This window comes from Polypterus senegalus, chromosome 17, assembly GCF_016835505.1.
Source record: "Polypterus senegalus isolate Bchr_013 chromosome 17, ASM1683550v1, whole genome shotgun sequence".
Taxonomy (NCBI): domain Eukaryota; kingdom Metazoa; phylum Chordata; class Cladistia; order Polypteriformes; family Polypteridae; genus Polypterus; species Polypterus senegalus.
In genome coordinates this window covers 30644912-30672309 of record NC_053170.1, presented here as the reverse complement: position 1 = coordinate 30672309, position 27398 = coordinate 30644912, and the positions used below count along the sequence as shown (strand labels likewise).

The window sequence follows — 27398 nt, the reverse complement described above, 5'->3', positions numbered from 1 at the left end:
TTTCAGACAGATTAGTACATTGAGAGCTTTACTTCGTCTAGTGTTCAGAGCAGAAATAGAGCCAGACCTGGTAAATAAAAAAACAAAGTACAGCATCTGTAGCTGTCAATCCAAGTGTGGCACCAAAAAACAAAATTAACACCCCCAAGCAGTGTGTAGGGGTTTAAAATCAACACGTACATGTACTTTATCAACAAGTACACCAAGTCAGACAACCCACCAAACAAACTGGCTTTAACAAACATTCTGCGGTCTTCATACATTCATGTTTGATTGACAAACTGATTTTTACTGTTTAGATCTTCATTAAACCTGAAAAGGTACTTGCATAGATTTATTTATAAAATGGGGAAAATTAAATAAATTCTACATGCTTTATCACTGGATATTCTCTTCCATGTTTGGTAATCCTACACTTCCACAAAACAAAATGATAAAGTATGGACATGCGTGCACACACATGCACCCCCCTCCAAGATGAAGCTTTACCACCACCACCCTCCTATGCAATGGAATCAGAGTTGGAGGGTGGCAAAAAGAAGATTGATAGCTCTACAGTAATCAAACTATTTCTCCCCATCAATTTTAGCATAGAGAGAAAAAAAAAATCCTATTGCATTTAAACCTCAAATATCAAAATTAAAACAATGATATGGAATGTAAACAATTTCAGCGATTAAAATAGGTATTATCTGGAATGTATCAAAATTATAAAAGTACATATCAAAACACATGGATACAGCCAAAAAAAAAAAAAAAAAAAAAAAAAAAAAAAGTCCTGGCGCAACAAACACACACAAAAAAAAATAAAAATAAAATTTATAATTAGTATAATTTAGGTTTCTTCTCACTGGATTCCACGATTACAACTTTAATACTAAAATAGGACACTATTCCTGAAGTGTATCATCCCAACCGGATTTAAATACTATGGTGATGCAGGTTATTAGTTTAACCTTACATTTAAATTGCAAGTCTAAAAGATGCAGGGTGGGAGGAATTGGGGGTTAAAACAAACAGCACATTAGAAAATTAAAAATGCTTACACAGCTGCAGGAGCATACTTGGACATCCATAACAAGGAGTACTTAATTTTCAAAACAAACAAACAGCCAACTACCGTGAATTCTTTCACATGAATAATGCTAAAGTCAGATTACCAAGCATGGCAACTCAAACTCTGAATATACCTTCCACTCTTAAGGAATAGAATTGATTATCAACCACAAAAAACAAAAACGCACCACTCTCCAAAAGGGAAAGCATCTCAGTAGTTCATAAAACATAAAAGGTGCATTTTAACTGCAGGGTGTGGGGAAGTCCCTTACATCAAGATTTCTTCTTTAAGTGGCCTTCTGCAAAGATGGTTGTTTCATTTCTTCAATTGGTGCTACAGACCAAATTATGGAAACTTCATTAACAGAAGCAGGGAAAGGACTGGTTTGCATCTTTAAAGTTAAAGGCCGTCATATGGATTAAAGAACTTTTTGTTTTGCAAATATTTCTGACAAGAACCAGTTCTGTATACATTATATACATTTGCAACATCAAACTGTCAAATAATCACAAGCGTTATTGTGCGATACAGTTGTCACCCATGTCTTGTGCATATCGGTCTGATATAGTAGTTCTTAGCTCCTCCACTTCATTTCGGAGGTGCTGAATATCCGACAACTTCTTGGAGAGAACATCTACATTTTGCCAGTCATCCTGATCATCCATAGGGTACTGCGTAGCTACAAATACAAAATTGAAATAAACTTCTTTAACATGAACTCTAAATGAACTATATAGAGTTAAGTCTTAAATGAAAATTTGCTGTTTTGGCAGCATTTGGCTAAAAACAAATGCTTGCCCAAATAGCTTATGGTTAAGACAATTCGCAACCATTATTAAAAGTAAAAAAAAAAAAAAAAAAATTGCGTTCATTATTTCGTTGAAAATTAGCAAAAAGTAACTTAAGTATCCTTACAAAATGTATTTGAGAAAGCAACATGTATCCACTAATGTCTATTGTCCTACTAACATACACATTAGTTTGAATTAATGTCAAATGACATCTTGGGAAGCCTGTTTAAGGTCTAGCTCCGTCACCATGTAATGCACTGTCCCAACAGAAAAGGACACAACTAAGAAACTGCACACCCCCTCCTCATAACTACAGGACATACGAACAATTAAAACAATAATGCAAAAAAAAAAAAAAGTATTCTTACATCGAATTCCAAGCAGTAGGGAGAGGTTGGGATCTCGGCCTTGACATCTTTGATTTAGAATGTTGCAGAGTGACTGCAGCTCACGTAGGCATGAGGACATCTCACAATGCAGTTTCCTGGTTAGTTGTGCCATCTCTGGGAGCAGTGGTTTCGATTCTGAATGTCCAATTGTTTCCTGAAGTATGAGAGTCTTTTCTATCAGCTCCTGGTTCTGGGCTGAAAGCTGAAATAAATGAGTTGCCAATTATGATACAGAACCCTGATATTCCAATCACAAAACAGAAAATTAACGAAACCCAAAACAACCTACTACTAGGATTCATTAGTACGATATACAAAAATTCACATTAAAACTGTGAATAACCTAGAATCCTCAACAACCATAAAAATAAGTTCACTTTTGGCTTTCTGAATGCAAAGGTTTCATTGTGGTACAATATCCAGCGGGGTGGGGAATGACAATCAAAAAGTTAGTTAATTTGCCTTTTTTTACTACATATAAATACTCTGAAAAATCTCAAAAGCCTTAAAAATGCAAGACAGTTTGCCAATAACGGCACCCACATGAAATCATACAGAAGAGAACAGGATCAGATTTGTTTTCTACTATGAAACCATAGGAATATTAACTAAGTACAAATTCAAAAATTTTAGAACCCTAACCACTGCCTAATAGAAAAATCTTGTCATCTTTAATACCAGAAACACTAAAATTTTAACCTGCTACCTGATAAATTCAATTCAGGGTTGATGTGGAATGGGTGGATCCTGTCGCAGCACTAGATGTAAGCCAGGAAATAACCCCACATAGGACACCAGTTTGAGAAATGTGAAAATGGCATCTTCAATTCGGTTCTTAAAAGGAGACTGACATGTTGCACCTTCAAATCACTGGAACAATTTATGCATAATAAACAGAGCCCCTGGTAAATGTGTGCGATGTTCAGAACAATTCCTTTACAGATGACACATGGTGAATATATGAACATATTGAGACAATGTAAAATTTGCAAAGAACTGTAATATGTAGAAAGTACTGCTAAAACGAACTGCCAAACATTTCACCAAATTAATACCTTTTCACAATATCACGGAGTCATAATTTATCTTTCAACATGTTTTACTTAACATACCAAGTATTACATTTAATGGTCACGGAGGGCTACCCCCTATTCAGAAGTACAGGGAACAAACTGAAGCAGGCTGGACTGGGCACCAATCCTCTGCAGGGAATACATATTAAACTGTTTCACAAATTAGGCCATGATTGTTCATTGAAAATCTTATCTTTGAGAAGATGGATAAGAATTTGGATTGGTATTGTGTACCATTAACATCTGCATAGAGTATATTTAAAAACTCCACACACTTCTTGCTACTCCAACCTGTGCTGCTCCAGTTTACAACTGCACAGACCCATTCCAGGATAATGGTCTTGAAATACTTGCACCAATTTCACCATTCACAAGATTAAATGAGAACATATAGCCATGCAGGAGGGAAAAAACAAAAACAAAAAAAAAAAACAAAAAAAAAAAAAACACCCCATTCAAGCCCAAGAAACCACAACAGCTTTGCTTAGTCAAACTAAGTAGTGATAACCCTGCACAGATGAAGGGATTAACATGTTTGTTTCTGAACAAATTCTGGAAGTTCTTGAACTATTCAATTGTATTCATAACCCACTCAAGCGATGTAGATCGTCACCCCTTTTACCACAAAGGCCATTCACAATTAAAATGAATGGAAAATCCCAAAGAAAAATAAAAGCCCAATTCTTTATAACTCAAAATAAAAAAGGGCCCTAGATAATACTTTAAGATATAGAAGACAATATCTACTCAATATAGTAAATTCTATATAGAGGAGGCAGCAAATAGGAAACCAGATATTAAGATGTGTAGACATTTTTCCTAATCAAACAGTTCTTTAAGGTGTCATTCGCAAATACGACACACAATATCAATTTAAAAAGTCTGTGCTCCATGGAATTACAGAAGCTAATCGGGATCCCACCAACTGTCTCTCACATTTAATGCAAAATTCAGTGAAACAAGAATTTAAATATATGCTTCCAAAAAATATCTGACAACAGTAATGAAATGAAGGAGGTACCTTTTAGTTACAATTATACACTTTTTAGTCCATATTAAAAGGATAAACCAAGTCATACTGTTTAGAGAATTCCTATTTACACCATGTCTAAAAGAGTGTGCAGGAGAGAGAAAAAATCCAAACTAGCAACAAAGAAATTCTCCATTTTAAGAAGCATATGTATAAAACCGTTGGGACATGCAGCTTTTTCTTTTTTTCCTTTATTAATTTTATTGCAATCCATACAAAGCAATCAAGTTCTTACAAAAAGAAAAATTGAGTTAAGAACAGATCGATCCCCACCCCTCTAATTTCTATCATGGATATCTAATCTTTTGAAAATATCATGCACTGAAACCAACAGATTCACATTGCCCTTCAGAAAGGCCTGTCAAGGAGACATTTTACAAAAGATTCAGTTGTAGCAGACTAAAAGCATCAGAAAAAAAACATGTCAGTAATGGATAAAGGCTTACCTTCCATACAACCCAACCAAAGAAAACACAACCACACCCCCCACCACACATGCTTTGTCAGCTCTTCAAAAGGGGAAAGTACAAAATTTAAAACCATAGGGCTTTTTTTTGTTTTTGGTATCAAGACACCTCATGTCCTCCTTCACCAACATGCACTACAGATAAGGTTAGCTACTCGGCAAAATAAAGTAGAATTAAAACATTTAACAGTTTTTACATGATGGCAACACTTACCTCTCTCATAGCTAAACGGAGCTGCTGTATATTATTCTCCTTCATCATAATTTCCTCTCTTAGAGCATTACTTGTTCCTTCTTCATTAGCTAATTGGTCCTCTAACATCTTTTGAAGTAGGAAAAATTAAAATAAAATAGTGTTAATGTACTTAGATATCACAGCACAAAAGTTTCTATAAAATGCTTCCAATATTAGACATGACTGTTGCTTAGAACTGCCATAATCTAAACAGCAAAACCCGACTGCAAATAGTAATTCCAAAATATAATGGCAGGAAAAATCAATCATTGGTCACCCCATACAGGTGTAATTTCTTCCCTGCATTCCACATTATCAGGATAAACTTCCAAGTGAGCAAAAACAGTGATATGGGAAACTGATTAAGTATTTAATTGTAAAGTGAACACAGTCCATGACAGAAACATACCATATAGAAGTTGCACCTGCCCATACTTTTGCAAAACTGCAGCTAAAACAATCCTTTGACATGAATTTCAGAGAACTCTGAAGAGAATGACCATACTATTAAAGCTTCCAGAATTTATCTAGCAAATTGGAGGTTTCTCATGAAAATTAGTGATTCTTTTTGTGTTCCTTTTTTTTTTTTTTTTTAAATATAAAATTGCAATGATACTTTCTAATATACACACACACACACACACACACACACACACAGTCCCCGGGTTACATACAAGATAGGGACTGTAGGTTTGTACTTAAGTTGAATTTGTATGGAAGTCGGAACAGGTACATTTTAATAAATGCTACTGATGACCAACTGTAACCAAGTGCTCTGCCAATGAATGATGGAGTTTCAACTCTAACCTTTTTATTTCTAATTTATTTTCAATGGTGATGGTTTCTCTTTACTATAACACCAGCACTTGCATCAGATTTGTGTTTCAGAGACATTCTTGAAGGATGAAGACAAAAGGTTAAGATGAGCTCTTCTGCACAGCACTGCACATGCTATCACAGCAGGAAGGCACCCATCTGATGTACTGACAAGAGACAACTTTGTGCTATGTACGTAACAGTACAAGCAGGCTTGATATGGAGAATGAATGAATGGGGTGGCGAGGGGCGGTTCATCACCAGCCCACCTCACAGTCCCCTCCACTACAGTATGCTGCCTGCAGTGTCTGCCCATCGAGAACGAAGACAGTGTGGCCAAAGGCTGGTAGTGAATCACCCATAACTGCTCCAATTCAACAGGCAGCCAACACTACACTACAATGCTACCCCCTGCCGCCCAGTTCACCCACAACTGGATCACGGCTTGTAGCATTACCAGTCCCCCACTGAGAAAGAATGGGGCAGCCGTGTGTGATGGCTGGGCAGTGAAATCGCCTGCGGCCAGGAACCGCCTGAGGGACACTACACTAGCAGCAAATTCCCCCAAGCCACCGCTTGCAGTGCCCCCAGGCCGAATATGACGGAGCGGCAGTTACTGAGGTGCATGTGTCACAGCTCTATCCATCCATACATTCATACATATCCCCCACGTTTCTCAGGGGCAAAGTACTGCTTTTAAATTTTTATTAAGAAAAAGTACACCTTTTTTAAAGTTAAGAAAAATATATCAATAATTTGTTAAGGATCTCCTTGTATACCACGTTGTCAGTTCAGCACTCCGGATGTAATATGACCGGAGCTGTGCGAGCTTACTCTTGAGCATGCAGCATATAGTTGTCCAGGAGAAAAACAATCTTGCCTCAAATCAATGACAACCTTTTGTAGGGTCTGTCCCTTAGACTAATTGTCATCACGAAGCAGAGCCTTACTGGAAATTGGAGGCATTTGAATTGAAATGGGAGATCAGAGGGTATAAACGGGGATGAAAGGAATACGAACTCTCCTCTGAGCAACTGCCAGTAAAAATAGTTGCCTCAATTAGGTTCTTTTGCAGACACGTTACCTGAAGTCTCGTGCCGTTAAAGTTTCGGTGGCTGTAAGGTTTTCAGTAACATTATTGGTGTCCTAACCCTCAAAACTAGATTATACTCAGTAGTGCCTGGAGGATTCAGTGTGGAGAAACTCGAGACAGCGTGTGTATTAACTTGTGGATTTTTCTGCGAGTATTTGGTGGCAGCGTCACGAAGTTGCTTCCACAAGACCGCGTTAGCTGCGGAGCTCAGCTCGGAGCGAAATGAAGTAAATCAAATGAGGTGAAGTGACTCCCCCACCTGCCTTAACTGTCAATCTCTCAGACAGTCTCTCGCATCTCAATTCTTCTTTATATGAATCAGTAAAGGAGAGAGAGGACTAAACACGAAGGAAAAAGAACGGCAAGACTGCGTGAGGTGCGGAGCTCGGCTCAGACCGAAATGAAGTGAATGAAATGAGGTGAATGGGAGGGGAGATGATGACATCCCCCCCACCTTAACTGTCAATCCCCCCACAAACACAGTCTCACAGAATTTGAATAAGCACAGTCCTTCACCAGCAATTTTAACTTAGTTACAAAGTGATCAAAACTCTTGTTTATACCCAGTGTCCTCTCATTAAACTTGTATCGTGCAAATATCATATTCGTCGTGGGCATGATAAAACGCCAGCGACAGCCTGTCTATGAACTTAACTTAAACTTTAGGTTTACACCGTGCTTTGTTTCTGAAGTAGCTGCACTCATGAATATGCTTGTATGCGTCACCCGCTTCATATTCTTTTGCTACCTTCTCAATTGTGTTATGCGTTTTTTGAACAGGTTTGATTCATCGAAGTGATCACTCGTACTGCGTTTACAGTCCGTTCACATGAGCCGCTCTCGTGTGATCTTGCGATATCCATGGCTTTATTTAATGTTAGCCAAGACCTGGCACTTAAGTTTCTCGCTACAGCAATTTTAACTCCGTTACAAAGTCTCGTTTATACCTCATGTCTTCTAATTAAACTTGTGTCTGCCTCACACGGCGACCGACCTGCAGGCTATGGCCGGTATATATGCACATAAGTAGGTTCCAATTATGACCGTTGTGTAGAATTTTGAAATAAAACCTGCCTAACTTGTGTAAGCACACACACACACACACACACACACACACACACACACACACACACACGAGTACAAGTGCATTCATCCTTGCCCTACCATGACATACAGAATCATACTGTAAAAGTGTTAGCACATTTTTCAGGGTTTCAGTTACTAAAACAAAAAATAAATCATCATGTATGGCATAGCTCAATCAAAGCAACCAATACAATTTCCAAACAAAGCAGATTTTACCCTTATTTTTGATACAACCTGCTCCATTTTCTTCAGCTGTTTTTCTATCATCTATTTAAAAAAAAAAAAATTCAGATTTGTTCTGTAGCAGATAGCTATTTCAGAATGGTTTAAATCACATATTTAAAACAGGAATCCAAAACTTGCTTACAGGAAACGTGCAGTCCATCTCGTTATGGACAATGAGATCAAAATGAATGGACATGTACACAATGTTTGAGTTTATCTTGACAAAACCTTTCAGAATGTTAATCGGAATAAGGTAGCAAAGCATGTTGTAATTGAAAGTACACATACAAGATTTTATTCTTTTATTTTATTATTTTATTTAAGGTAAGTGCAGTTGTGGAATATAAAACGCAAGTGTGCTTAGTCTCAATTACAGTGGCCAACTTGAAAAGGCTCTATATATTTTATTCTATTTCAGTTTCTACCCTTGATTCACTGTGCAACCAGGAGAAATTCACTTACCTCTCCTGTACTCCAGCAGTAGTAAATCTGTATAAATTACTATACTTTTACAGCATTCAAAGTTACTGTTAATTGTTGAAAGGTGCTAAATAAAACCATTTATGGGGTTATTTTCAGTCAAAAAGAACGACTTTGCCACAAAGGCGGCAACAAACATACTTTACACAAAAATAAACTTCCCTAATACTACTTGCACCAGAAGGTGTATGTATACCTTTTTAGCCCGTTCAAGTTCTTCTTTGAGAGAATGGTTTTCATGTTTTAGCTTATCCAAGTCAGTCAAGGGCAAATTAGCACCATCATCCAAGCACTGCTTCACCTTATCTTGTAAACTAAAAATAAATTATACAATTTAAATAGAAACACACAACCCCAGGTAAGATCTTCATAGAACTTTCCTGCCCAGCAGCGTTTACCTGTGCACAGTTGTTAGGAGTTCACTTTCCTTTTCTTTTAATGTTTCTAGGCGAGATTCCTTTTCTCTACACTTGGTACGAGCCTCTAACAATTTTGTCTCCAGATCAGATACTGTATCTTGCAACAAACTGCATCTATGTTCCAGATCTTTAAGCTTAAAAGAAATAAATCACTTAGACATTTTTTAAAATAGCATCTAATAAAAACAGAAATACAGTTAAGAGAAACTAGATATTAACTATAGCTTCAAAATTTTACCTCACTACTTTGTTTCTTGTAGTCCTCCAGAGTTGGCAGGTCTGCCAGATACCTTTCAAGAGTCTCAATCCTCTGCTGCTTCTCCCGGTTTTGTTCAGATTCTTTTTGGCACTTTTTCTTCAGTCCATTGATGTGCTTATCTCTTCCTCGAATCTGGAAGAGAGAAAAATAAATAAATAACAAAAAACCATAATTTACTACAAAACAGTTAACAGCAATATGTATTTTACAAATTAAAAGACCTCTAAATAGGGTTTAAGGTTTAAAAATAAATAAAAAAAAATTACATGACCACACTGTATATACAGCTCCCAGTAATTGTACTCACATTCGAATATATTTAAAGTAAATCTAGTCTGCCCAGTTATGCTTTTTTGAATACAAGAACCTGCCTTGCCTACAAATCTATTTATTCCTAAAAATATTTATGAAATCAGAAACTTGTTTGTTTCATTCATACTAAAAATGAAGCAGCATCTGGACAACCAAAATTACACCAGGAAAACTTGTTTTTGAAAATATACTATTAATAAAATTGCAATAGGGTTCAACAATGAGCCCAAGGGTTTCATCCCTATACCAAATGGCAGTCAAAAAGTGCAGTTCTCTATCCTGTAGAGGTCTGTATCCCTACATGGAAATGCTTCCCCAGACCATCACTGACCCACCACCAAACCAATCATGCTGAACAATGTTAGAGGCAGCATAACATTCTCCATGGCTTTTCCAGACCCTTTCACAGCTGTGACATGTGCTCAGGGTGAACCTGCTCTTACCTGTGAAAACCACAGGACACCAGTGGTGGACCTGCCAATTCCGGTATTCTATGGCAAATGCCAATCGAGCTCCACGGTGGCAGGCAGTGAGCACAGGGCCCACTAGGGGATGTTGGGCCCTCATGAAGTTTGATTTGTCAGATACATTCACACCAGTAGCCTGCTAGAAGTAATTTTGTACGGCCCGGGTAGTGCTCATCATGTTCCTCCTTGCCCAAAGGAGCAGATACCGGACCTGCTGATGGGTTAAGGACCTTCTATGGCACTGTCCAGCTCTCCTACAGTAACTGCTTGTGTCCTGGAAACTCCTCCATGCCCTCGAGACTGTGCTGGGAGACACAGCAAACCTTCTGGCAATGGCACATATTGATGTGACATCCTGGAGAAGTTGAACTGTGCAACCTCTGTAGGGTCCAGGTATCGCTTCATGCTACCAGTAGTGATACAGACTGTAGCCAAATGCAAAACTATTTGGAAAATACCAGTCAGAAAGGATGAGGAGGGGGGTATGGGGAACAATTTCCAGTCGCCTCCACTTGTTAAACAATTCCTATTTGGGGGTGGGGATTGCCTCATTGTTGCCCCTCTAGTGCACCTGTTAATTTCATTAAACACCAAAAGCAGCTGAAACTGATTAACAACCCACTCTGCTACTTAATTGAGCAGATCAATATCCCAGAAGTTAAAATGACTTGATGCTATACTCTGATAAAAAATACATTAGTTTCCAGAATGCAAATGAAATTTGTGCAAGCACTTCTCACCAGTGCAATGCTATGGATAACCGCCACTAGCCTTAAATAGTGAAAGTAAGGATGCAAAAATGTTACATTTTTCATAACACTATTTATGACTAACAAGTTTAAATAACACTTGAATTCCCAGTATTTAAAAAAATAAATAAATAAATAAAAAATTTAAAATTAAAAGTAAATGTGACCTTAACAGGAGTGTAGCTTTCCTTTAATAAAATAATGCATTGGACTTTGAATTTACAACCCATAAATTAGAATTTGTATTATTCAAGTTCCAAAACCTTTTATAATTGTTACTTGTGAACAGAAATAGGCAGTGTACAAGTTTCATTTAAATTGCGCTACATGTATGCAGCATGGGGGTGTGGGGGGGGATGGTTGACAATTTTTTCCATTTTCATGCATTAAATCAATGCCTTAACTGACTGACTTCTTGCCAATTAAGACCAATTAAAAAAAAAAAAAGTTTTCAAACAATATGCATACCTAAAGGAGAACTATTGTTATACCGTATATTTGCTGAAAATTCATACATATGATGGTAGAACACACTAAAATACAAACATACCAACAGTTGGGTATTTGAACCCTGACGCTGTGAGGCAGCAGTACTTACCACTGCCCCCTTACAGAGAGTTACACATTTGGGAACCATAGGTCTTGTGATGCCATTTACTGGTGCAGAATAGATTAAATAAGTGTGTGTGTACACACACAAGCATAGAAAATAAACTTTTTTGGTACATCAATGCCATTTAATATGTTGAAAAGCCCACATGTTAGCTAGCATATTCACCAAGTTATGCTGATGCTGCAGGCAAGAAGTAAGGGTGTTACAGGTTAAGAGAGTCATATTCCACTAAATGTGGCACAATTATAGGTATGTATGCAATTTAGGGCATAGGTAACTTAATACTGTTGAAATATTTCCAAAAAAAAAAAAAAGTGTCAGATGAAGTAGTTCAGGGTTTCAGGTTAAAAGTTATATACAGCACAAATACAAGTAATGACAGGTTTCTAATTAGCTGCTGTCAAGAACTCAAAAATCAGCAGCTGTGGTTACATATTCCAGATGTTCCTTCTACCCTCTACAACTGCAAAAAGCAGTAGGGGTGAAGGGAATTACTGGATTCTGGGGACATGTTTAGCAATTTTTTTTGTCAAATTGCTAATTCACTCCTTACATGCAAAGATTCAATCGCATATCATTGTATTATACTAAAGAAAAAACTTATGCACTTAATATTGGTATCCCAAGACCGGAAAGTAGAGAGAGAGAGAAAAAAAAAAAACACCCCGCACAGACATACCCGGTCCTCCTGTTTCTTCATTTCTTCTGTATGCTTCTGTGTACATTCCATAAGAGAATCATTTAACCTTCGAACCTCTGCCTCAGCAGAAGCCAACTTCTGTTCCGCTTCAGATTTCTCCTTGTTAAAGCAATCTATCCTCTCAGCAAACTGAGCTCTTAAGAAAGTATTTTCTCTTTGCGCTTCCTAAGTGTAAAAGTGTTACACAGTAAGAATATCATGGCGAGAGCAGAGAAAATAAAACCCACATAAAAGTGCATAGGATAAGAATGCCAATAATCTCCCATTATTGCATTTTATTAACATTTTTAACTGAACCATACAATTTAATTCTTCAAAGACGTAAAATTTCTTATTTTGAATAAAGTTATTCTTTCAAATCAAAAATAAACAAAAAACTACAATGATACACAGGTTATACCTAGGAACGTCATGCTGAAACTAAGCACCAAACAAACAATCAAACTTACCTGGGAATATTTTGTGACTCGTATCAAAGTCAACCTCACAGGAGCTCTAGGGTACCTATAGTTTACTTTCTAGACATTTCCAATCCAAGATCATTTGTTACAAGCATTCTTGAAAACACATAATAGAATAACACCTTTGAATTATTTTATTACTTAGTTGTGGTGCACTCCACATTACTATAATTAGATTTTCAGCCCAAGTAGAAAATTGTAAACTGTAAAATGGTTTAAAATTCTCAAAAATATGATACAACTCTTTGTAAATATCCATCTTTAGGAAACCTAAGGGAAACTTCAAGGACTGATGATGCAACAAAAGGCTCATATATATTAAGATTAAAATCTATTACGGGGGAGGAGCTGATCAGATTTGACTAGATCCCCCCATGCAACTTAAAGTACATCTCTATATATAAAATCCAATGTCTGGTCTCTCATTCTTTCTACGAGAAAACTACTTAACAGATTTAGATTGGGTTTTTTTCTGTAATTTCTTGAATGTTTTGGCAACCTCGCTCATCGCGCCAAGTATCAGTTCGCTTGTGGTACCGATTTATTAGTGCAAGAGATACGCAGCAGGCAGAGGGGGCGGGGCCCTCCTCACTTGTGTGCCAGCCTCTGGGCGTATCTTACATCCACTTAGCTAGCAAACGAGAGAGCTGCTCAACAGATTTACATCTTGCTTTTTTCTAGAATTTGCTTGAACATTCTGGTTGATTTTTGCGACTTCTCTCATCACACTAAGAATCATAGTTCGCTTGCAGGAGCGATATATTTAAGCTAATCCGAGACAGAAGCTGTGGGCCAAGGGGACTAGAAGCATGACATCAGGAGTAGGGAGCCAGGCAGGGCCCTCCTTGAAGAAACCTAGATGAAAATTATCTTTCTAGTAATCCAACAGTCATTTCTTGTTATAATGTATTGGTGAAGTATTTTACTTTACATTGTCATAAATCTAACCATGTCATGGGATTAAACATCTGTAGTTTTAAAAGTGCTTTTCTCATTGAAAATGTATATTTTGCTACAAACTTTCAGATTTATATATTCTGCTTGAATAACCAATGGCACATAAAATGGTGTGTGGAATTCAAGTTTTAAATTACCACTCAAAGCTAAACCAATGCTGGACTAAATGAAGTAAATTCAAGTCCTTTCCTTAATTTCCTGAAACTTACTCCAAATTAACACCATACCATTTATGCCGGTTTATTCATGAGTAGGGTTGCAGGGAGCAGAAGCCTAATTCAGCAAGCATAGGGTCCCTGGAAAGGTTGCCAACCCATCACATGGCTCTCACACACAATTTAGCACCGCCAATCCACCTAACCTGCTTATCTCTGGACTGTGGAAGGGAACCTGAGCACCTAGAGGAATCCCATGCAGAGACTGGGAGAACATACAAACCCCTATGTAGAGATGACCTGCAATGTGAACGCTGGTCTCCCACTATAAGTCAGAAGTAAATTCAAAATTTCATTAGAAGAAAATTTTCAAGAGCATTCTTAAACTATACCTAGTTGGATCCATCATTTCAACTGGCATTACTTACCTGTAGTCGAAACAAGTAGATATCATTATATGAGGAATTTCTACCAATAAGAGTGCTCTGTACCCGAAGCTCACTTTCTCTCATCTTATGTTCAAGCTGAAAGATCAGTTGTTTTTGTCTATTAAAAAAAAAACACACACACATGAAGTTAGGCTGCCACTAAATACAAAATAGTTTTTTTTTGTAAAGCTGCACCTTAAATTTCAAGGAGTCATAACTAGATTAATGCTAACTTCACAACCTACAATAAACTCAAAATACAAAAGTTAAGACAACCAATGGCTTACTAGGTCATCACATTCCGACATAGAATGTGCTAACATGTATCCCAAAGAGTTAAATGAGTCAACAATTGCATATAATAAATTTTGGTACAATAGCAGCTTTGCTCTCATCTACTATACATGTTTGGCTTTGGTGACATGACTGAAAGGGAAGTGTCAGCACGCCTCATATACCCTTACTCCTCCTCGTGTGTCTGAGAGTCGCCTTCAAAGACAAAAGTATAAAGCAGACAGGGTGAGTAAGGCATCTTGAAATAGCAGAGTCCAAAAAAAAAAAAAAAAACACAAAAAAAAACAGGCATTATGGAAATGCTCAGACAAGGATACAGAGGGAGGGTACTGAAGATACACATTGGACAAAAGGTATCAAATATTTTAATATGTCATCAATCACTGGCTTCTGACAGGTAACAAGCTTAGTTCTATATAATGAAGTGGTGGTGGTCTTTATGTAAAACATCTACAACCCAAACATTCACCAGATCTATGAAGCTGGAAGAAACTTACTGCTCAATGACCATCTCCTTTTCTTTCAACAGGTTTTCATTGGCTTTGATCAGTGTATCCCACTTACTGGTATCCTGGGGTAAAATTGGTTGATATATTGTAGGGTATTTAGGAGCACCTCCATTTAGGAGCTGAAAATTAAGAACACATTAAAAATTAAGTGCTTGTAAAGTATGGGTTTAAGAAAAAAAGTTCAAATTTATCCATCAATTTTCCAGGGCACTTAATGCCCAAAGTACTTGTTAACAGCTTGGATTAACTTACTTCAGACAAGGAAATGAAGGAGTTTAAACTGAAAAGTGTTCACTTTTTACTATTAATTCATAGGCAAAATTCCAATGTTCATGCAATATTATGAAAGTCATAATTGAATGGTTGGATGGGGAGGTGGGCATTTAAAAATTCATTTATATTACAGTTGTAATGATCAAAATGCTCACCACGTATATGGTTTATCCGTTTAGCCTAAGGCTTTAGCCTGTTACTATGTGCTTAGGTTTCTGACATTTAATTCCAGTTTATGAGGGGTTTAAATAAAATCTTTAAAAACACACTACTGGATAAAATTTGGTATTTGATCTACCACCATTTGTTGCATCATTCCAATGATAAATTAAGCAGGTTGCAAGAACAGTGGCAGGAAGTTGGGCTTTTGCATAGTCTAAAATTCTCTGAAACAGTGGAAAACAAACTTACAAATTAATTGTCAACAAAAAAAAATAAAAAAAAGAAGTTAAATAGCTAACCTGCATTTGCTCCATCTGCAAACGGAGGCTGTCAAAATCCTGTTTTTGCTGCCATGCAAGAAGGCCACATGAGTGCTGCGGTAAACCAAGATTGAAACCTTTACTGTTCATTTGCTCCTTTAACCACATTTGAGACTGTGGATTTATGCCACCCAACAAAACTCCTGAAGATGTAGAGCTGGTGGGTTTTATTCCAGTTTGTGACTCGCAGTGATTTCTAGAAGTATTATTTTTGTTTTTTTGTTCCAAGAGTGTTTCGTATGTAGAGTCCACTGAAAAATGGGTTTCTTTACCCATTTCAGTAGCAACTCCTTGTTTGGCAAGTTCGATTCTGGGATCAGCATAAAAGGTGTCCTGCATTGCAGATTGGTTCAAAGTTCGCTCAATGGCAGGCATGTCAAATTTTCGGCTATCATCCGGGTTTAGAAATTCAGCATTAGAAAACAGTGAATGATCAAGCCTGGTCAGTACCATTGTATGAGGATTAGGAGGTTCCACAGGTAATGAATGCAAGTTAGTTACAACTCCATTAACAGTACTGCTTACTTGGGGCACTGAAATCTCAGTTTTAGACTTGAATCCAGCTTTTAAGTCTGGATTATCTGATGTTGCCCAACTCATCTGCTTTAAAGTCAAAGGCTCCCTAACCATATTCGGTCTAGAAGGAGACATGCCTGCAGTAGATGGAATCACATGAGCTGTGGGGATGGTGACTTGGTTCCGGATGGGCTGAAATGTAGAGCTTCCACTGGAGGCAGAAAAATCTAAGAGTCAAGGGGGAGGGGGAAAAAAAAAAAAAAAAAAGTCAAAGGGAAAGAAAGCGCACATGTTGCATTTAAAACCATTATCCAAAAGGTCCTTGCATAGCTCACATTCAAGTGCTGCTTTTAACCGTTAACTCCTATTTTATTAAGAGCTATTTTTTTTGACAAATATCACTCAGCAAAATTATGTCCGCGAGTAAGCCAGTATACTTGTTTATTCTAGTGCTGGCCTAGTAGCGCCTTAGACAATGAATCCATACAATATTTTCTCCAATGGTCAACCCTGGTCTGGAAATGGATGGATAGATAAAATGGAAAGTTTAAAAAACAAAAAAAAAAAAAAAATTTTGCAAAAGATCTTGGTATACAGCTCAGTTATCGTCCCTTAATTACAAGGTATCGATTCTTTGTCTCTGCGCAAGCCAGAAATTACCAGATGCAGCAGGTTGTCTCTTGACAGGCGCAGCTGTGACGATTACTGGCTCCCTTGAACTGTGCATATTAAACTTACCCCTCAGCACACACAGGGTTACATGTATACTTATGAATTTTGTTTACTTTGTCATTTGTCACAGGATGTTCAGAACATGCAAGTGAACAATAGTAACAACCATACCAAGCAACATCCTTTGGGAAATAAACAGTGATTATGGCAAAATAGTTTTTTTGGGGGGCCGGCTGGGAATAAGATCCCAGAATAACACATTACATTGGAATAGAAAAAGAAAGATGCAATCATTTGGTGGGGATGGGGTGGGGTTACCCCACACCACACTAACTTAATTTTTAACAATATTTTCAAAATGATTTTCATTCTTGTTTTCCAGGTGTCCTGACTTAACCAGTTATTTACTATTTAGTGGGTCTGATGCTGAAGCACTTGCCTGGGTGTCAGCTCTGCTGGTTTTTAAATTGTCATTATCAGGATAAAATGAAGGGATCAAACTACACAGAAAAAAAGGACACAAATAGAAAAGCAAGAGTTAAGCAATTAAAATTATAGCAAAAACAGAAATTTCTAAAAGGTCTTAAAGGGGAAAAAAAAAATTCTGCATTCAGAAAGGCACAGCAGTAAGGGGGAGGGGAAAAAAAAGATTGTGAATCTAGTTGTAACAAAAACCTACAGTCACATTTGCTTCCCAGATCCAAGCTTATAAACCACTGGTTTAAGGGCATTATGCACAGCTATTCTTATTCTTCAAAACCTTTAGTTTTATTTCATCTGCAGTCAAGACTTAAAGCAATTTCACATTAAAAGCAGACTAAACCTTAAAATTAAAATTAGTAAAACAGTGACTTAAATGCTACCTTCAGACCATCTGCATTAAACATTGTATAATTCAAAATTACGTAATTGACAATTTCCATAACCTAATGCATTACAACAGAGTTAAATATAGTCAAAAGCCTCAAGTTACTTGTACATTTACAAGAACAAGCAGGTTGCAGACTGATAAAGCTATTGGTAGGCTGTAAATCACCTCCGCAGCACCAGACCACAGAGACGAATATGTAATACTAAAAAAGCTACCAAAGTGTCAGAAGTGAAAAGGGCTCTTGCAAGATTTTAAATACTCGTAACACCAATAACCAAAAAAAAAAAAAGTTACCTTTAAGCTCTGTCAAACACTGTGCAGTTCTCCTTAAACTGTATCAATTTAGAAATCATTATGGGGTGGAATAATGTATGCTTATAATATGGTAAAAATGCAGTTTCAAAGTTTTATTTTCAAAGGCAAAAAACACAAAAGATCAAGATGGACTTTACCTTAAAAATGCCCATTTACATAAAACTAGCAATATTTTAGCATCCATGGCAAATTTTCTTTAAAATTAATCAACTGCCAATAAATTCTGCACATGCATATTCTATTTGTGTACCCGCCAGTGCTTAATCCTTTTAACTCAGTTTAGAGTCACGATTTTATTCACTGGAGTTAAAAGGAAAATTACCACATACACTCCTTACATTTCAAAAACTTTATAAGGAAATGTAAACTTAAAGAGCGACAATTATAATCTGACTGTCAAACTCCCCCTTTGGGGCAAATAAAGTACTACCTAATAAAAGTATACAAATCATTTAGTGGATATGCAATTTTGAAAGAGAAAAAAAAAAACACACATCCCACAACTCCACTTTCTTAATTTCAGTCTGTATATTAAAAATACATATAATCCAAGTCAGTTAATCCCTAGTTCATTATGTACCTCAAACAAATGACTGGTATACCTCATCATATGCCACACAGTCCTTTGCAAATAAAACCTCTATTAGAGAGGTTTATTCAATATATTATTGAGCCATGAAATATAACAAGCTGTATCCTTTTTAAAATTCCAGTGTGTACATCCACAGCAACTAGTGTAGAAAGGTTAACGATATTAATAGATCCCCCTCTCTAGTTACACTGCATAGTCTAGGTTGTAGTTTTAAAGGTGTATGGCACATCAAACTTACTGCAAGTGCATTCAGTTCGACAAGCATAAAGTAAATAAAGCGACTAAGGCAAGGAGAGAAACTGTTCAAAGAAAGATAGATACAACAAAGAAAAGGATTATTTATTTTGAATCAAGTTTCCAGTGAATCATTGTTCTCACATGTAAGAAAGAATTTGACTTTACATGTACTTATCAATGTGCAACATCTTGTCACTCTCTGATGCCATTACAGTATTGGTCTTATACAGTAGTACTGACTTCTAGATGCAATCATTTGTCAAATGCCTTTTAACTTACCACAGATCCTGAACATCTAATAGCCCTCTTCATCCATAAGATGGAACCCTTTTGCACTGCAATCAAATTATAACGATTCCTTCTGTTACACTACTCATTTATTCATAATTAAACATTTGTCAGTCAGTAACCATGTGAAAGGGCTTTATCTGTGTCTACCTGGATGGAAGTTAATTTGATAATTCAAAAAGTTCTTGTTCCACTACAAATTTGCATGCCAACTTCCAAAGTGGGTTTGTGCAACTTGTAAAACATCAGCAATATGTTAAAAGCTATACCAGTCAAATGTATAAATTATGCAAGGAAGAAGAGAAAGCCATAAGAGACAGTTAAGAGGTATTTGTTATCCGATCTGTAGGATTTATTACCTTCAGCACTGTCCGACAGTGTTGTACCCAATCCTGTGTCCCCACTGTCAGCTGGGCTTGGGTGCCTTCCAAAACGAACATGGAACTTTTCAGAAATGAATGGAGTTTTCCACTCCATGCTTAGGAAGAAAGCCCTACAAAAATATATTGTTACAAGGTTAACTAAAAATATTTGTGAAGGCCTTTTGAGGTTATAAATGTTTACATTCATTGAAAAGTTGTCCACTGGAATACATGCATATGATAAAATTGTTGCTCACTCCATATTTAAGCTTGTGAATTGAGCACCCAAAATCCCTTTGTTGGTCAATAATCCATAAACCTGTATTTCTGGGTTTTCAATGTTAATTTTAAAAAATTGCAGCTCTGAATTGACTTGCTTGTTGAATTTTGAATATGTGCAAATACATTCAGGGCTTTGGGATCAGAGTCAGGTTAGTGTTGATAAAAATCTACAGACTCCAACTAAATGTAAACTGTAATATGTGTTAAATTTTTCAATATGACACACTGATTTGATTAAAATAAATTAAAACAATTTTTTTTTTGTAAGTTTAGTCTTATGTTTAATGTTATTCAGGGTCTGTAAGCCACAATACCATTGCTATAGCCTTTAAACCTGAATTTTAACAGGTTAAGAGTACTAAAAAGTAGCCGGATGATTCACACAGGCTATGATGAAGTACTGTGTATGATTTCAATTAACGTCATAAATACATGAGTTTTAATTACAAAGTGAGGAGTAAGAATCGAAGGGTGTGTAATGACTCCATAACACTGAATACATAGTACTCTTTCCAACAAATAATGTTTTCACATACTCTCTGTACTTTTAATCTCCGATTATACTGCTCTCTCACCAGACTTTGCTGGCTGATAGAACATAAATTGGAAAAACGAGAGAAGACCATTCAGTCCATTGAGCCCATTTGTTTAGCTAATGGCTAAGCTGTCCCAATATCTCATTCAGATTCTTCTTAAAAAAGTTGTCTGTTTCTGCTTCAACTACATGTCTCAGTAGCTTGCTCCAAAGTCCCACAACTCAACGTAAAATGCATTCTGGTTTCACTTTTAAAATGCATCCCCCCTTAATTTCCATTGATGTGCAAGTATGTGATTTACCCATAAGCTGAAAGAATATTGCTGGGTCTACTTTATTAATGCTATTAAGGATTTTTAAATACCTGGATTAGGTCCCCATGCAGTGTGGGGGGGTGAAGAGAGAGAGAGAGAGAGAGAGAGAGAGAGAGAGAGAGAGAGAGAGAGAGAGAGAGAGAGAGAGAGAGAGAGAGAGAGAGAGAGAGAGAGAGAAGAGAGAGAGAGAGAGAGAGAGAGAGAGAGAGAGAGAGAGAGAGAGAGAATATATTACAGGAAATGATGCACAGTGAAGGAGCTGTAATTGGGCAGGAGTTCTGACCAATAAGTGATTAGGGAGCCAGATCTTCAAGCAAGATGGACTTTTTGAATTGAGCATGCTCCCAAACTGTTCAAAAGGATTTTCTGAAAGGTTTATTTAACAATATTTTAGATAAAAACACATGTTTACTACCTTGTGATGACACAACAAGATATTAGACATATGGAGTATGCAACACTAGCAAACGGAAATTTTTCTATATAAACACTTTAATATTTGCTGTTTCTTCAGCTTTGGTTCCCATTGAGGCTCAATTTGTATAGGTACTCTGTACTCCATAAAAACAAGATCACAATAGGTCAACGATTACTGAAAATACATGGAAAACAATATTTTTGGGTTGAAAATTCCTTTTAAATTTGCATGCACATTGTCTGGCATTTGGACTTGAAGTTAGATCCAAAATTAAATAAAAAAAAAAAAAAAATCACCACTAAATGCAGTAACACAATTAGGATTAGCCCTGGAAGAAATGCCAGGTCATTTAATAGCACTCACTCACGTACAATGGAGTCGACATTTCATTAAATTGTATAAACAACCTACAAGCTTCTGATGAAAATTCACAAACATGAAATTCAAAATGGACTCACAGCTGGGATATGAGGCAATGCTATCCACAATGTCACCATTACCAAACCAAAAACAATACCTATGATAAACAATTTCTTTAAGATTGGCTGTGCCATCATTCAAAACATCTGTACTGAATAAGGACATTAAAGGATGCATATATACTTGATTTGGTTCTCATCACTTAATTGCTATGTGCAGGCTAAATATCTTTGCCTCTAGAAGGCAAGCATGCAATTACTTTCCAAAACAAAACCTTTTAATTCATGAAATATGCTTCTCTTCGGGCGACACAGTTGTAGCGCTGCTGCCTCGCAGTTAGGAGACCCGGGTTCACTTCCCGGGTCCTCCCTGTGTGGAGTTTGCATGTTCTCCCCGTATCTGCGTGGGTTTCCTCCGAGCACTCCGGTTCCCTTCCACAATCCAATGACATGCAGGTTAGGTGGATTGGCGATTCTAAATTGGCCCTAGAGTGTGCTTGGTGTCTGTGTGTGTCCTGTGGTAGGTTGGCACCCTGCCTTGTGCCCTGTGTTGGCTGGGATTGGCTCCAGCAGACCCCGGTGACCCTGTATTCGGATTCAGCGGGTTGGAAAATGGATGGATGGATGCTTCTGTTCTAGTCTTTATAAAGGCCCAATCTAAACACCAGTTTTTTCACCCCATGTGGTGGCATTTACAAAGCAATGTCAATGCTGAAAAAGTTGACATTACCCATCAACATGACAGCACCACTGAAACTGCAGCATTAGAATAGATTTGCTTCAAAACCATTTGGGGGTTGGTAGTAAGTAGGCAACTATACATGATCCACATTTCAGTGTACTAGAAAAAAAGTGAATTAACCATGCTTCCAATGCGAGTACTTGAGATGTGGACCCTCTCTAACTGATAAATTAGCCTTGGATATGAGGTCTGTAAATATTAAAGCACTGCAAAGCTTAACATTACATTCTGCAAAATGGTATAGACTTCTGTTGTGTTTAAGGACTGCCTTTGGCAAATAATCATGCAATTGAGAAAGAGACAAATCTGCAATCTACAATATAAAGTTACAATATAAATGCCTTTTAACTGTTTCCCCCATTTCTGATCTTGATGTTGCAGTTCTTGATCCAATATAACCAGTGACAGAAAATTTAAAAATTACTAAAATACCAGTATATTATGTTGAATGATAAAATTACTGGTCACCCACAGATTAATTTACCATTTAATCAGTAACCTCAGTATTGCAAAACATCTGCAATAATCAGGTATGCATAAGTCTGCTTCCAATGTAAAAATGGTTACGGCTATACATGGATGAACTAATACACAGTGTCATAATATCTATGAAGTTCATTCCCTGTGCACAGTGTAAAATATCCATCAGTGATGCAAGAGGACTGAACATCTGTAACAAGCTCATCACCTGTCAGCAGGCTTAACTGTCCCCACCATCACATGGAAAATGTTCAGGCATAGTTGAAAAGATCTAACACAACAAACCAGTTCCTTAGCAACAAACAGAATAGTTTACCTCTTTGTAATGCTTAATAACACCAAAATGAAATTTCTCTCCTAAGTCAAAATGCTTCCCACCTTAAAAAAACAAAAAAATAAAACCAAGTACTTGCATATCTAGTTACACTGGGAAAAAACACTACACCTTTATTTTTTTTTAACAAAATGTAAACAATATAATAAAACACTTCTCAGATCAAGTACAAAATGTCTCAAGTAGCACACTCAAGTACTAATGGAGTGCTGGCTTTAAAATAAACACAAACATACGCCAACCGTAACTCTGCCTTTTGGAAAGCATAGATACTATCTTTTGAATGCTTATCAGAAACACCCCATCTGCAAACAATAGGAGCTTGGTGTTAATCCTTTTCACATAACTACAAACTGCTCATTAAACTCAAACTACCAGGCATTTCCAACTTTTCCCCCTGCAATACCTTAAAAAAATGCCAGATCCTTTCCCTATTGAAACGCATGCACAGCAAGACAGGAGTACAGCAATTAAATCAGTATGCAATTTGGGGGAAGGCCAGCAACAACTCCACTGTCCTATTTTCTCTTAAAATTATTCAACATTTGATGAGAACTTTAACCAGTTATGAGAAGAAAAAAAAATATGCATTGTCTGTGTGATGTTTGCATGCATTTTTACTTACATATGGAATTTCCTCTCCAACTATAAACCTGTATCTAAAAGATATATAATAACATAAAACAATAACTTTAAATGTGCCCCATGAGGAAATTTTTGCATTAGTGTATCATGCACTGCACTGGTAAATTGTACAGGGATGTCTCTGTCCTTATACTTAATGCTGCTAGGATAGGCCCAGGTTCTCCTCACAACCATGAACTGGAAAAAACTGGGTTTGCTTATGTATGTTTTAGTAAGGGTTATGTGTACTGAAAATAATTGACAAAACAGCCAAACATCACAGGTAGTCCGAAACCACGCAAGATCTTGCATAGTTGCACTCATTATTGGGGCACTTATAACTTCTATTGCTTAAATTAAGCAGGAGAAGCAGACATGATGAAGGTCTAGCTTCAGGCGAGCGATTGCGTGAGAAGATACAATATACTGAATACAAAAATAAAAAATATTTATATACAGTACTCAACACATCACAGCCGGCATGTCTCCATCAGGAGCACAGATGTTATTTTTATCAAACAGTATTATGTAATACAACAGGGAACATACAGGATAGCTCATAAATATCTAAGAGCTTTTTTAGACACCTGCCCTTCTCAATGAACAAGTCAACTACTGACAAAGTTCACTTAATATGAAGGAAACGCTGAAAGGAAATTTAAAATCATTGAACAGGAATAGGTGACACATTCAGCTCGAGTCTGGTATAATTCAACAGTCTACAGATACAGAGGTGAAGATTTCGGTTTCTAGAATTTAGTGCATAAATAATTAAAAATCTACATTTTGCACTTTGTTATTGAGAGCAAAATCCAAACTGTTTTACAGTAACAGCTTTTCTGAGTGAATACAATATATGTGATGGCATATAAAAAAATGGTTGTTTTCCCTACCAATCCTACGTAGGACACATTTTACACTAAAAGTACGCTACAGACATTATGTAACACCATATTTTGTGTTATAATCCAGGAAAACGGGCAACAATTTAAAATGGACGTCTTAAATTAAAGTTGCTTTTAAAACTAGTAAAGGTCCTAGGTTTAGTAAAGTCCAGGTAAAGAATTCAAAACGCAAAGGAGTTGATGAATAAAGAAGTTCGCAGAGTATCGGTTTGACAAGTAAACAAACTCCAAAATGCAGGCTCCAATACTACAGCGAAAAATTCTAATATATTTGTACTGTGTTATGCAGTACATTTTCAGGTTAAACTAGGATGTTAACTCTGCGAGATACCCACCTGAAATAATCGTATCTCTACAGAGATGCGACACCTACGAAACGTATGAATAAACAGAAACCTCCGTCCTTCCTAATCATTACATTAAGACTGGTCGCCTAAATCAATAATATACTACTAATAATGGTTAATCACTCGTTCCACCATACAGAAGGGCAAACGACAATGTTAACTCTATAATTTAGATTTAGTCTGATAAACCGCGCAACCAAGATTAGCAATTCTTCAGAAATGCTGTAATATATGCGGTTTTTTCGAGAACCTTTAAAGGCTCATAACATGCCGTAGCAAGTAACACACCCTTACCTTAACAAAACACAGTATGATATGCTTCTTTTAAAAGAAGGCCACTTGATTTCTTATGAATCCCTTTTTCTCTCCACACACTTTCTTTTCGTGCAACCGTTAAAACTCTCATTTATACGCCTCCGGGTATCGCCCACAGTATCTTCTAATTCGTAATAGCTGATGTCAGTCAAAAGTGACAACCACAATCCTGTTAAACGATAGGATACTTATCGACGGATAGGAGGTACCATAGAAATAACTGTTATAATTGGGTGAGAAGCTCCAAACATGAACGAGCATGTTAGATTGCACTTGCGCGGTGCTTTTATCACTGTACCATATTACTTCGAAACAATGTTCACTAATATTGAACACATATTTCTACTTGTGTTTTGTTTTAGAAATGCATGAGAGATTTATTTTCAGTTCTTGAATATCACGCCGTTGCTTGCTTTCTATTGTTAATGTGTATTTGAACCGCCATGTTTAAGTACACATTCATTTTTTTATTTACACGTAACAATGTCAAATTCGATTTTCTCAGTATCGTAGGAAAACCGTGGCGCGAGAATAAAAGCGAACACAATTGTCATTTTAGATTATAACTAAGGATAGTACGGACAATAAAAAAGTAATTATACAGTAATGACTTATAATTCTCTATCATCACTTTTCGTTTTTTGTCATAAGAACTGAACAAAATTGTCTATTTTGGTAAATGTGAGCTAGTTCGAACATGGGACAAAGTGATTTTTACCATAATGATGCTGTAAGTCTCAAACGTGTAAATGATTCAAAGTATGTACTTTTTTTAGTTACTTTTAATCTATTTTTAGTCGAACGAGACCTGAATGTTTTGTGACATACTGTAATTAATGTTTTCTGTTTACTCTGTTTAGGGCAGGCTCTGCGTTTTTACAACTACTGTACATAGAAAGACAGAAGGTGCGTGCGCAGGGGGAGGGACAGGAAGGAAGTGGGAATGGGGACAGGTGTGTATGGATGAGGAGAGAGAAAGAAAGTGTTAAAAAGTCAACAGTGTACGAAAAACGGGTAAAGACAAAACACATGGTGACATTTCATTGTTTTATAGGTGTTCCTAGCGACCCTAAACAGCGGGCTGGGAAGTTTTATTGCTGTTCTGTTCAGTTCTTGATAAACTCCGCATCTTTGGAGCACCACGTTTCCAGTACTTATTTTGTGTCTCGCCCTCCTTAGTCGCTACAGTATTTACCTGCTTGATGGCACGTGTCCTCGTTAGAAGTTTTCACAGATGAATGAATTGCCTTTCATTCTTCTGTATGTTACACCAACCCATAACAAGTTGATTTCACTGTACAGTAATTGTCAAGCTAGGGATTCCCACTGTGTTGAGTTTACTTGTTCTGCTTTTTTTACACGTTTAACGGTATTACCAATGGGCACAAGGCAAGAAATCATTCTCTGTCCAAGCCGACACCAGTCCTTGGCAGAGCTAACTCATGCACAAAGATTCAGTTTACATTTACAATTATTAATAAATCAAATCTGTATGTATTTGGGGCGTAAAACCACACTATCAGAGGGAGTCCTAACAGATGTGGAAAGAATAGAATTCAATTGATTAAGTTGAATAATAGATCACATTATATTTTTAAATTGTTAGAGTCAAAGATATATTAAATATGATTGATTACATCTTGCCAGAAGAAGGGGCCTGAGTTGCCTCAAAAGCTTGCATATTGTCATTTTTTTAGTTAGCCAATAAAAGGTGTCATTTTGCTTGACTTTTCACTACATTCATAATGGCTAACACAGTACAACACCCAAGTACTACTTAAATATGATGAAACTTCAAGTGCTAAAACTTTGCAGATCTAAAAATCCTTTTATCATTTTCACTTTAGAAATAACATCTAGATTTTTTTCCTATTTTAAGTATACAGCCAGTCATTTTATAATTTGTCTAGCATGGTGGCACAGTAGTCAACACTGCTGTCATAAATTCCAGGCACCAGGGCTTATTTTGTCATCTTGTTACTGTCATCATGTCACATTCTCCCAAAGTCTA

General features: G+C 36.8%; 1 protein-coding gene across 3 annotated transcripts; it reads right to left on the bottom strand.

Annotated features, from left to right (window-relative positions):
- Nucleotides 1–757: 757 nt before the first annotated feature.
- cep85 (centrosomal protein 85) lies at nucleotides 758–25472 on the bottom strand. Of its 3 annotated transcripts, none has more exons than XM_039739492.1 (13): nucleotides 25367–25472; nucleotides 19670–19803; nucleotides 15799–16562; nucleotides 15053–15183; nucleotides 14262–14379; nucleotides 12240–12425; nucleotides 9399–9551; nucleotides 9140–9294; nucleotides 8938–9055; nucleotides 8253–8303; nucleotides 5021–5128; nucleotides 2217–2439; nucleotides 758–1736 (listed from the first exon to the last, which is right to left on the bottom strand). In XM_039739492.1, the coding sequence occupies exons 2-13, from the start codon at nucleotides 19785–19787 to the stop codon at nucleotides 1573–1575; spliced, it is 2289 nt and encodes a 762-aa protein (XP_039595426.1). In that variant the 5' UTR covers nucleotides 19788–19803; nucleotides 25367–25472; the 3' UTR covers nucleotides 758–1572. The 3 variants fall into 3 exon arrangements, with proteins under 3 accessions (XP_039595426.1, XP_039595427.1, XP_039595428.1); XM_039739493.1 differs by lacking the exon at nucleotides 25367–25472 and adding an exon at nucleotides 19302–19357 and having other exon boundaries at nucleotides 19670–19761; XM_039739494.1 differs by lacking the exon at nucleotides 19670–19803.
- Nucleotides 25473–27398: the final 1926 nt, after the last annotated feature.